The sequence below is a fragment of the Ixodes scapularis genome, unplaced genomic scaffold (genome assembly GCF_016920785.2).
Source record: "Ixodes scapularis isolate PalLabHiFi unplaced genomic scaffold, ASM1692078v2 PGA_scaffold12__126_contigs__length_90152505, whole genome shotgun sequence".
In the NCBI taxonomy this organism is placed as follows: domain Eukaryota; kingdom Metazoa; phylum Arthropoda; class Arachnida; order Ixodida; family Ixodidae; genus Ixodes; species Ixodes scapularis.
In genome coordinates, this window is record NW_024609838.1 from 81,899,675 (window position 1) to 81,911,700 (window position 12,026).

Consider the following 12,026-nt stretch of genomic DNA (forward strand, 5'->3'; position numbering starts at 1 on the left):
ATTTAAAAGAATGATAAAAAAAGAGGGCAGCATGACAAGACACTAAAACCAGATACGTGCTTGTCCTTTATAATCAGCAAAAGGCAGGAGACTCGGCCACCAAGTAATATCAGGAAAGTCCAAAGTTGGCACATCATTTATCGTGGGTAACATTTGCCTCACAATGTTTGCAAAGTGAATTTTCAAAAAAATGTTCTTCACAAACTTTGGAATTGCCAGACATAAAGTATAGAATACTGCTCAAATTGTTAAGATTACTCAATATATAACATTACCAAAAAAAGGTGAGGGCTTTAGATGTACACGTGTGCACACAGCATTCGAAAGGGCTAATCCTCAGTCCTTTTGAGGGGTGTCGAATATGCCCTTTCTTGGTTTGGCACATGAAACCCTCACATTTGATTTGATGGGCCTGTCCTACCATGTGGCCCTTCCGATTTTCTGCTCTCACACCTAAAACGCGCCGAGCCCTATTTTTTCGTGATTATCTCTGGCTTTTGCTTGTGTGCTTGTTCAGTTTTTTTGGGGGTAGACTCTTGATCCTTTGTACTCCGATTATTTATGGTTTTAGCTCATAGCCATTGATATTTGGTTGGCTAGCTATTATTTCGATGCTTTTGTATGTAGACAAAATATATTTGGCTAGTATGAGGGCTGGGCTTATTATCAAATCAATGAAATTACATTGTTGGTGCTATGAAGGAGCGGTGACTAGCAAAAATGCTATACAGTTCTTAAAGAACTGAGACAGTCGGGGTAGTTTCTCATCATTGTCATTTCCCTAGTGTTTCATTCTTATCCTTAGTTCTGATCTGCTGAGAAAGAAGCCAACAATTGAAAGGTATTTCAGTCCTGTGACAGCATTTAGATGTATAATGAACAGTTTGTTTATTTTCACGTTTTCGTTTGTGTTTTCTTACACAACGGGCTTTTCTAATATGGCAGTGCGACGACACTAGGCAAGGGTACTAGATGTATGACACCAGAAGCACTATGGTAATCTCTATTTCGGTCTGAAAAATCACCATGGCAATGGGGTAGGGAGCCCAACGCAAGAGTTTGATCACCCCATTCATTCTACCATGTTGATTAGGTTAGGGATATGTTGTTGTGGATACAAATAATGGCATGGATTATTGAATCGAGACAGATGAACAGTTTGAGGATGAAATTGATTGCGAACTTTGTGCATTGGAAAGAGCTGCTACAGACACCATGCAGAATGTACAGCCTCATCCCCAGCACCGAAACAAAGACCGAGAAACCGGTTATAGTATGTGACGGAGGCAATTTTGAAGGTTATGGAGAATATGCATGCGGGGGGGGGTGGACAACTGTCTTGCCCTCTTTCTCTCTTCAGTGTCATGCGGTAGATGCAGGGAAAGGGGAGGGTAGGAGAGGAGGAGAAGGAGGAGGAGGAGCATATAGGATGTTTCCACAATAACTGTATTGTGTGCGATCTTCTCCGACCAATCATGGTGAGAGGCAGCACATAGAAAAGCGTCTAGAAAAGCTTGGCATGTCTCTGGAAAGCTCAAGTTGCCGTGTACAGCAGGCCTAGGTGTAGACTGTTTCAATAGTGACCTTCGGCGGGGGGTTCAACGCAGGAGTTTGCGGCCCGTCGTCAGCAGTCTGGCGGTCTGGGGGCCAACGTGGCCGGGGCCCTGCAGAGCCTGGCTGGGCCCTACCTGACCAGGGGGACTTCGGCCCCAGAGGGGGCCCCCGTCTATGCGCAACTCTTGGGGGACAAGCTTGCATGCACCGAGCGCATTGCCTTGCGCATTGCCAGGGAGCAGATGGGTGAGAAATGCTAGTTAGTAGATTAAATGAATGGATGTATATGATTGAACCCTTTAAATTAGGTGGCAGCTTGCGCTACCTATACTCTGTTCATCCCTGAGCGGGCAGTGCAGTGCAAGCTATGCGCTCACCCGCCTTTGATCACCTGACCGCATTCTCTGTGCGTTGGTGTTGGTGGGAGCATTGTTATGTGGCAAAAGATGAACGGGTGACTGCTCCAGTGAGCTTGTGGCTTCCACCGCACTGTCAGCTTAGGGGTGAATGGAGTAGTACAGCCAGCATTTCTAATACTTGCAGTTAACCTCTACTTGATATAAGATACATTCAGGTTAGAACGCCAGCTAGGACGTGCAATTTTTGGTGAATGAGAAAAGAGAACCGACCCTTTCCGAAATTCAGTGCCATCTAGCACAGGTTGGCATTTTAGGTTGAAATCACTCACTCACAATCAGCTCAAAATAAAAATAGTCATTCCTTAGTCCTCAAATTAATATCTAGAAACAACTTCAGAATGCTCTCACCCTCGGTTTCTACTCACCGATTCACAAACTTATTAACTTGCAAACTCACAAACTAATGAGCTCACAAACTAATGAGCTCACAAACTAATGAGCTCACAAACTCGCAGGCTCACTAACTCGCAGGCTCACTAACTCGCAGGCTCACTAACTCGCAGGCTCACTAACTCGCAGGCTCACTAACTCGCAGGCTCACTAACTCGCAGGCTCACGTGCTTGCAGGCTCACGAATTCGCGGGCTCACGAGCTAGCAGGCTCAATAACTCGCAGACCCACAAACTCGCAAACTCACAAACTTGTGAACTAGCAAACTCGCAGAGTGACGAACTCGCAGATTTATGAACTTGAAGGGCCACAAACCTGAAGACTCACCGACTCACAAACTTCTAGACTCATCAACTTGTAGACCCATCAGCTCGCATACTCAAGACTCACAGACTCGTCAACTTGCAGATTCATCAACTGGCATACTCAAGACTCGCAAACTCGTCGACTTGCAGACTCATCAACTCGCACACTTAGGACTCGCAGGCTCATACTTAGGACTCGCAGGCTCATGAACTCGCTAACTCACAGACTTGAGACTCGTGGACTTGCATGCTCACAAATTCGCAGGCTCACAAACTCGCAGGCTCAGAAACTCGCAGGCTCAGAAACTCGCAGGCTCAGAAACTCGCAAGCTCACAAACTCAGAGGCTCACAAACTTGCAGACTCACAAACTCGCAGACTCACAAACTTGCGTACTCAAGACTCACAAACTTGCAGATTCACAAGCTCGCAGACTTACAGACTTGCAAGCTCAGGAACTCGCAAGCTTGGGAACTCGCAAGCTCAGGAACTCACAAGCTCAGGAACTCACAAGCTCAGGAACTCACAAGCTCAGGAACTCACAAGCTCAGGAACTCACAAGCTCAGGAACTTGCAAGCTCAGGAACTCGCAGGCTGAGAAACTCAAAGACCTTTAAACTTGCAGACCTATGAGCTCGCAAAACTCACAAATTCAACAAATGCACGAACCCACTAGCACATGATGCCATCAACTTTTTATCCTTCACTCCAATTCGTGAAGTTTGGTGCTTCGGAAATCATTCACTGTCGTCTGTCGTTCAAGGGTGAGGGAACGCGAGGGAACGCGAGGAGACACTGCTCTTTGAGGCAAAATTTTACTCGGAAAACACATTTTTAAAAATGCGTCTTTTGAAGTTTGGCAAACATTTATCATCTTGTCCTGAAGGATTTTCGTTAAATAAGTCTCTCTTATCTTGAAGTATTGTCTTGGAAACAAAGTAAAATGGGTCTGTGGATTTTTTAAAATATTATTTCTGAGTGAGCTATTTACACCCTTTACTATTTTATGGAAGCCCTATCTCCACTCGCACATATCTCATTTTCTTATCTTTTTCTTTCTTTGCTCTCTGTATGCGTGACATATGCAATAAGGCGTACAAATAAGCCATGTAAATTCCATTTTAATTGAATCACAAGTTATGTAAAAGAGCTCTAGAAGCAGTGTTCCCCCTTAAGTGTGTGCACTCATGAGTTTTGCCATTGTATGCCATCTAGTGGCTCAAATATCGGTTGAACTTTCAGATGCTAGTGGCGGTTTAAATCTAGTATCTCATCTCACACTGTCATTTTCATATGCCAACGACGGAGGGGCACGTGTTCTTAGCTGCACAGCTCTGGCAAGACACTGCCACGCTGTGCAAGATGCTTAACCCCGTAAAACTCTCCCTAAAATTCCTCACATCGGGTAGCTCGTGGGCCAAGCATGCACTGACCTATTTAATACATTCGCCACCGTGCACATCGCGCACTGCCGGGCTGTCCGTACCGCATGTTTCCCCCTAAAGCAGGGCCAGACTAGACGTGACTGTTTTGCTTGTATAATAAGCTTTTACTGTAAAACTCGGTGCGGAAAACAAGAAAACATGTTTGTTTACATGCTTAAGTGGTTCGTTCAAGTCTTTAAAACAATAGGCCCTCAAAGATACTTCGTCGTATGAGAGATCTCGAAGCACTCCACCCTCGATCGCTTAGGGGTCGCACAGCCAGTGTGCTCTTGTTTTGATTCGGACTCCAAACTGCTGTCGGAATTGCCCCTGTCGTCGACAGAAGGCTCCAAAAACTCTCTATCCTCGCCACACCTCCCATCATCATCACTGTCGAAGAGGATATCTATGATTTCATCGTAGGCAGCAATCGAGTGGGAAAGACGACACACAAAAGAACAAGCTCAAACAAACACAGCGAACAGAACAATCTTCACCATCCGTTAGCAATGCATCTAACTACACTACCCCAAACCTACATAGCACGCCATCTATGAATGGCTCTTTAAAACAGAAATTCATGTAGACTGGTGAATCGCCGGTCTTGGCAATATGGCCCCCGACGGTGCACCCGGCGATTTGCTGGCTTTGGTAGCGAATGGGTTAATTAGATGTCAGTGTGAAATTAATGCTGATCAAGCGCTTGCATCCAATTTGTGCTTTGCATCGGACCAACCCCCAGGATGCTTATGCTTTGTGTTATCCGCTTCAGCGCACATCTTCAACCTCTTCCTTCACCAGCCAGTGGATGGAAGACAACAGATGTCACAGATTCGGATGATGATAGTTACCAAAGTGGCCGAATGGAATTTTGAAAAGGGTCTATAATCTCGTTTAGAGCCGCTAAATAGGCTACACATCAGAGTAATGACACTCCAGCCATTTTGGTGCTTAAAATTATTGTTGCCAGTTATCTGAGGCTTTATCTGAAATTGCGGGAAATGGTCTTCCGTCCTCAAGAAACGTTAAAATAGTCCGCGTCAGAGCAAAATATTGGCTTAGCTCCCCAAGTCTAAAGCTTGGCAAGTCGCATTTTCGTGTGCGACTTTCCGGTTAGTGCTTGCAAGACAATCGGTGAATATGGCACGGAATTTTTAAGCGTAGCTTATTTTTGGTGACTCTTGTCTCATCCATTTTGTCTTACTTGTTACTCTAGCGCCGTGTGTATTTCGTGTCCCTAGTGTTTAGTTTGATTGAATGATTTCTGTTGGAAACGTACAACACATCGTTGATGATACAATTACAGTTGTAGCCAGTCGATTGTGTGCATAAGTGTTCTCGACGGTAGGAAGTGTGATTTTTTCGTCGATTCCAATGGCGAGAGTCTGTTCACCATATGGAGAAACCTGACACTTTCCATGCATGAACCATTTGGTCTATGTGAATTTTATTTGTATCGTGATGCAGAAATAGTAAATCATGTAAATCTTGTACATTGTTAAATATATTTATAAATGCGTGTAAGGGCCGCACTTTGTTTTCAGGTTCTGGGGTTAATATCCGAGGTGTGGCACATACATGGATAAAACAAAAATGGTTATAGATGCACATAAACAATAGGTGTACTCGAGGTGGGACGCAGGTGGCTAGAACGCCTTTATTTCTGTTTCAATCGTTGCAACCTTATATTGGCAACATTGAATATCCATATACCATTGGCGTCACAGTAAGCATCGGTCATTCTTGTTCGGTTCCTTTGCTGCGATGTACTTGCTTCTTCCTTATTCCTGGTCACTGCGCTAAAGGCCAGGATACAATTTTGGTGACAAGGTTAACTTCAGTTCTGCTGCCACGAACTATAAACCGATAGAGTCGAATCTCGTTAATTCAAACTCTCTTAATTCAAACTTGCGGATAATTCAAACTAACGTGCAGGTCCCATCCTATGCATCTCTCTAGGGGGAAACATCTAGTAATTCAAACTTTGCTTTATTCAAACAAATTTTCGGTCCCCCTCGAGGTTGAATTAATGAGATTTGACTTAGCGCTGCCCCCATTTCGGCAAACGCTGGGCCAGTTGTCTAGTTCATTGTCGCAACGTGTTCCTCGTGTTCCCGGAGGCTTCCAGCGTGGACAAGTTCGATCCTTTGTGGCGTGCTGCCGTCTATTTTCACTAGTTAAAAAGTTAATTAACCAAGTTTAGTCAATTAAATGACTTGTGATGATTAGCCCCATATACAGTGCAATGCACTTATAACGATACCATGTAGAACGATGTACTGCTTATAACAATCGGTTTCTAGAGTTTTCACACTAGAAACAATCAGTTTTTAGTCCAGACACAACGATAATCGGTTATAACGATTGAATTTTCAGGTTTTCTCATTACTGTTAGAAGTGGATTGCACTGTATTATGTCTCACTGGCCGTATAACTCGCCTGCACAAACCAGATTAGTGTAGCTTGCATGACTTTTTTCAAGCAAATCTGTAAAATCTAAAAAAATGCCTTCTATATTCTGCGTTACCGTTGCCACTGGAGTTGCACAAGGGGAAAATGCTTCTCTCGTTGCTGTGTGCTGTGGTACTGGAGCAGCTGCTGAAGCCTCACGGCCTGTACGGCTGCGTGCACAACTCCCATCGCAGAACACTCCGGGGAGCTGTCGGAACTGCACGCGGCTTTCACGCTGTGGGCGGGCTCGGAGAACACCCTGGGTCCGTCTCTGGAGGCCTTGGCTTCGGCTCTGGACCAGTGCTCGGCTAGTCACAAGGAGGCCGTGAGTGGATCCTGCTCGACTCTGACTAGAGCCATTGAAAGGAACACTGACACCCACCAAAGACATTTTGTTTATGTTTCGCCAGGTGATCTATTATGGTGTCACAAGACTACCAATCAATATCTCGCTACAGCGTCGCATATATTTTAATAAAGTAAAAAAAAATAAAAAATAAAAAAAAAGGTTCGAAACTGGAAGCCAAAACTGGACTGGGGAGGAAGAAGGAATATAGAGGAGGAGAAAGTTACCAGAAGACATGTGACTGTGCAACTTATGTTTTTCAATCAGTGTATTTTCGGTTTTTTGAAAGCCACAAATAATGGGTATCATATTTTTAGTCTATATCTAGAATTGAGTGTGTGCCTTCGATGACCCACGACTTTGATTATCTTTGGTGGTTGCTTCCACTGATCTCTATGACAATTGCTGGATTGCGCTTTTTGCTCCCACGAGTGAAACCACTGGACGGCCATCTTGCTCGTAGATGAATTGGGGTTTTGCTAGTGTTGCTGAGGCTGGCGGCAGCGTGCTGAAAACATGTTTTCTACTCATATATATATATATATATATATATATATATATATATATATAAAACTGAGAAGAAAAAAACCCTTAGTGAAAACAGCAACAACGGACGATTTAATCTTCGACGTTTCGGCCAGAGTCCGGCCTTCGTCAGGAAGCTTCCTGACGAAGGCCGGACTCCGGCCGAAACGTCGAAGATTAAATCGTCCGTTGTTGCTGTTCTCACTAAGGGTTTTTTTCTTCTCAGTTTTATACCCATGCCTTCGGCCTCCCGCCACCACGCCCATTATATATATATATATTTATTATATGTACAGTTGAACCTCGATGTAACGAAGTCGGTAAAATTCGCAATTTACTTCGTTACATTGAAATTTCGCTAAATCAAAATTTGGCTTTAGCATGCAAAAAAAAAAAAAAAATTCCGAAACATTTTGCGGGTATGAAAACTCACCGAAAATGACATTTATTTAGGGGCAAAGCAGTCCGCGAATTGTGCTTGCGCCTTGTATACGTCACACTCTGTGTGACGTATGCAACCGCGAAAGGGAAACTATAGAACATCTAATTTTAAGGTGCACGGGGCTTCGTCCCACCCTCTTGGGGGGGATGACTACGGATTTGGAGGGGGCGCTGGGTTTTCCAGACATGAATGGACGAATGGATAGGAAAAGAATTGCGACAGCTAAGAGGAGATTGGAAGATTGGTGGAAGAAATCTAGGGAAGGATAAAAAAAAAAAAAATACATATAAAAATAGGCAATAAATTCAATTTAAAAGAGAGGGGGAACTGTTATAACAAAATTCATACAAAAAAAAAAAAAAATGGTAGAAGGGATGACGAAATGTTAGGCTAGGTGGCGCAAGCTGCCGCCTGATACAAAGGGTATAGCCATTACCATCCATCAGAGCCGTAAATGTAGAGAGTTTGGCCATTCGTTGGGAAGTATATGAGACAAATGAGGATGCGCCATTGGCCGAAAGCGGGCTGGGCGTGTTCCAGGGCGTCTTCGGAAATTCGAATGTGACCAACCAGAAGCCGGAAATAATACCCTGGCGGTGGTCGCGAAAAACAAACCTGATAACTGCAATGGAGTAACTCTCAATGACTGAAAATATGGTACACGTGATGTTTCAATCACGTTAATCCAAAATGATGGTGGAAGAGTGCGACTAGCGAAATGATCGACATAATCCGTACGCCAAGCGCCGAGGGCCGGGAATCTGCCGTCCGAGCGGTCACACTCTGTCCGCGCAAAACAGATTTGCGCGGCGCATTCGGTTCTTACATCTTTCTGCATGATCATGATCAAAACAACACGTGCACCCTATTTTCAACCACAAAGAGTTACTACACTTCACTCTTACGCGCTTATTAAAACCATATGCGAACATAGACTTTTGATCAGAACTGTTTGCCGCTACCACCGCTAGGGGATTCTTTTCGGTTTCTGGTTGGTCAAGAGCCCTCTTTCCGACTCTGCCGCACGCCCTGACTCTGCTCGCGCCTCCCATTGACCAAACTCTCCACATATACGGCTCTGCCATCCATCCATCCATCTATCCACAGTAGCAGCAGCGTCATACGGCGTGCGAGCGCCCAGAGCGCTTGCACGGTATCTTGCTGCCCATGCGACGCCGTGTACCTCCTCAGTACGTCCATTGCGTCGAGCACTTCCCGAGTGCTCGTGATCTCGGCAGTTTCTTCAGGATGGCGTCCAAAACGTTTGCTTTCTCATCCAAAAAACAGAACTTTACGTTTCCTTATGCCAGCAAGCACGTGAGTGAACCGCCCGGTTAAAACATAGAGCTGTTTAGTTTAGGCGGTGCCAATGTTTCCAACCTACACAGCACTCTTGACCGCACAGTTTACTTGTCCGCTTGCGCCCACAGTGTGCTTGCGCCTTTGCTTTACATCACGCTCGCAAGACGATAATCGGTCTTCTTGGTCTTCTCCTAGATGGCACTGCCCGTGCGGTCGCGCGGTCGCGCCATCACGTCGCTCCCCCGCTGAAGTTGGCTCCCGCGCTACCCGCGATACAGTGGACTATGATGATCAGTGAATGTCAGTGGTGATGCTGTTATGCCGTGTTAACTTTTTGCTCGGCGTTTTCTGGCCAGTCCCGCGGAATCCGCTTGGCCGCATGCCTCGCCGACGCTACCGGCGCCGCATCCTCGGGCAGCCTAGGAACGTTGGAAGGCCTGTCCTTGTGAAGTAACCTATCAAGCGCTCGCATTTGCGCATAATTTTTTTTTAACCACAATTTTTTTGCGAAGTTGTTTTTTAGAGTCTATTTATTTATTGCCTTCTCTGGCAATGGTGCTTCGTTATATTGAAATAGCAGCAAAATAGACTTCGTTATATAGAGACTCAAAATACATGGGGTCTATGGGCAAGAAATTATGAAAAATAAAATACTTAGTTAAATCGAGGATTTCGTTACATTGAAGTTCGTTACATCGAGGTTCGACTGTATATATATAAAAATAAGACTGCATCCACAATACTCTTATGGCCAAATATACCATATTTTATCGCATAATGAACTCCCCACAACGGGTACCAATATTTGGACTTTTTTTTGTTTCACTTGCATAATGAACACACGTCCAATTTCCGGCTCCGCGACTTTTGAATTGCATCCAATTTAGCTAGCCACCAAGCCAATTTTCTTTTGCCACTATGCGGTCAGGTCCAAGTCAAGCCAAGCCACGCTGCTCTCGTAATGGCTCCAAGTGCATAGTTGCGGAAGTGATCAACCGTGAAACTGAGTGGCATGCACACTTGACGAAGCTTGGGTCGAGGAATTGCCCAGCCCAGGACATTTTTCGCCTATCCGATGCATTGATGTCGATAATTTCACCGTCCACTTTCAGACAGTGAACTCGTGAAAGTGGTTAGGCCTAATTTCACATCCTCCGGGTAAATCCATTCATTCAATCGTAATAGAATGGAGGTGCCAGGTGCACGCTACGTTGTAGGTTGAGAGTGTCTGGTAACAGCCGTCTCCGTGAACGAAACTTGAAACCTGATTCGTAGGAGCAGGCCTCGGTGATCGACTGTTGGACTTCGTACGAGTTCTTATACTTGTAGTCGCGATATATACCTGAGCACGTCGCCGGATACTATAGCAACCTAAGAACGATTGCGTTGCTTTCTGTGGTGCTGAGTGAGCTTCATAAAGCGCTTTTCATTTGGCATAATGCATGCCTAACCGTCCTAAAAAGGTTTGCAATTTATAAAGCATGGTTACTGTAGCGCGCCCCCGACCAGCAGAGACGTGCCACAGTACCTTTTCATGTCATATTGGCACCTAATGTGACATTCGCACGAAGTGTGCAATTGTAAAAATCATCAACATATCGAAATAATGAGATACATGGCTGTTGGAAAGTGTGCTGGCTATTGCCCGATCACATTGGGACAAGAAAATATTGCATAATATAGGTGCCACGCAGAAACTTACCCTTGTGACTCCGCATACGCACCTCAAAGACTGCAGCATGGGGGGGGGGCTGCAAAATTGCCTTTACCAGACATCTCTAGAAACCAGAACGCCACCTTCGTCGCTTTTGTGCACGACTCCTCCGGTCCGCTACTTGCGTCCGCAACTGCACCTACAACTCTCGGCGGGTCGTGCATCGACGCGGTGTTCCGCAAACATTTGGATGGCTCGCGATGCGCGAGACGTATCCTCTGCATCTCATACTGTCGTCCTAAGCTCGCTGTTCTTTGATTTCTATCGCTCTACAAACTTACCTTATTTCTACCCAAATAAACTATGGCTTTATATATCACCCCCCTCTCATCTCTTGTGCCACCCACATGTAGTTCTTGGGAAATGTATGCAGCATAGTACACCAATGCACTGACCAATGCACTGATTTGACAGAGATGCGTGCGGTGTCTTTTACAGGCCCAGGTACTGCAGTCCCGCTGTGTTCCCGGTCTGCACGAGCAGACTTTGCTGGTGGAGTCCGTCAAGGTGAGTCAGATTTATAGAAAATTGGTAAAGCTCTATCGTGCCGAGAAGAACTACAAAGCACAGAATGTGTTCCACACAAACGCACAAATGCAGCTCAGTGGCTGTAGTGTTCGACTGCCACTGTACCGACCCAGGTTCGATCATACATTTATTTGACTCAGGACTTCGGAGATTCTATGTATAACCTTAACATCGTGCGAGCGTGTCGCTCGCTTGTGACTCTCATCCATGGTGCTTGTCCATGTTGGTTGCTACTGGTGCTTGTTCGTGACAATTTCCTCTTAGAAAACAACTTGTAAAACACATTCCGCATTACAATTTGGGGGGCTTTATATGCAAAACCAGCAGAGGACAGCTCGCATGTCCCAGTGCCCTTTTTCTATGGCCTTGTCACCCTTACGGTGACTCGCTTCCCGCACAGATTGCGGGGCTGGTAGTCGCTCGCGGGTGTGGCTTTCATCCTTCTTTCTGCGTCTAGTATCTCATCTGCTCATGGCTTAGATTTGCTAGTAGAGAATAGTACGGGGCAGAATTTAGTTGTCTCAGCTCTAACAACCTCTGTGGCATATTTTGATGGCAGGCAACAGGTCTTTATTTGGAATGTGCCAGCTAACATTATTATATTTCAAGAGTTAATTAGTGGATTTT

General features: G+C 45.2%; 1 protein-coding gene across 1 annotated transcript in view; it reads left to right on the top strand.

Moving 5' to 3' along the window:
• Window positions 1-12,026, top strand: part of LOC8023716 (sorting nexin-7) — a 42,634-nt gene that overhangs the window by 17,472 nt on the left and 13,136 nt on the right. Inside the window, exons 5-7 of the mRNA XM_029980022.4 lie at window positions 1,608-1,800; window positions 6,737-6,867; window positions 11,310-11,378. Of these exons, the coding sequence (XP_029835882.2) occupies window positions 1,608-1,800; window positions 6,737-6,867; window positions 11,310-11,378 (393 nt within the window). The remainder of the gene's footprint in view (window positions 1-1,607; window positions 1,801-6,736; window positions 6,868-11,309; window positions 11,379-12,026) is intronic.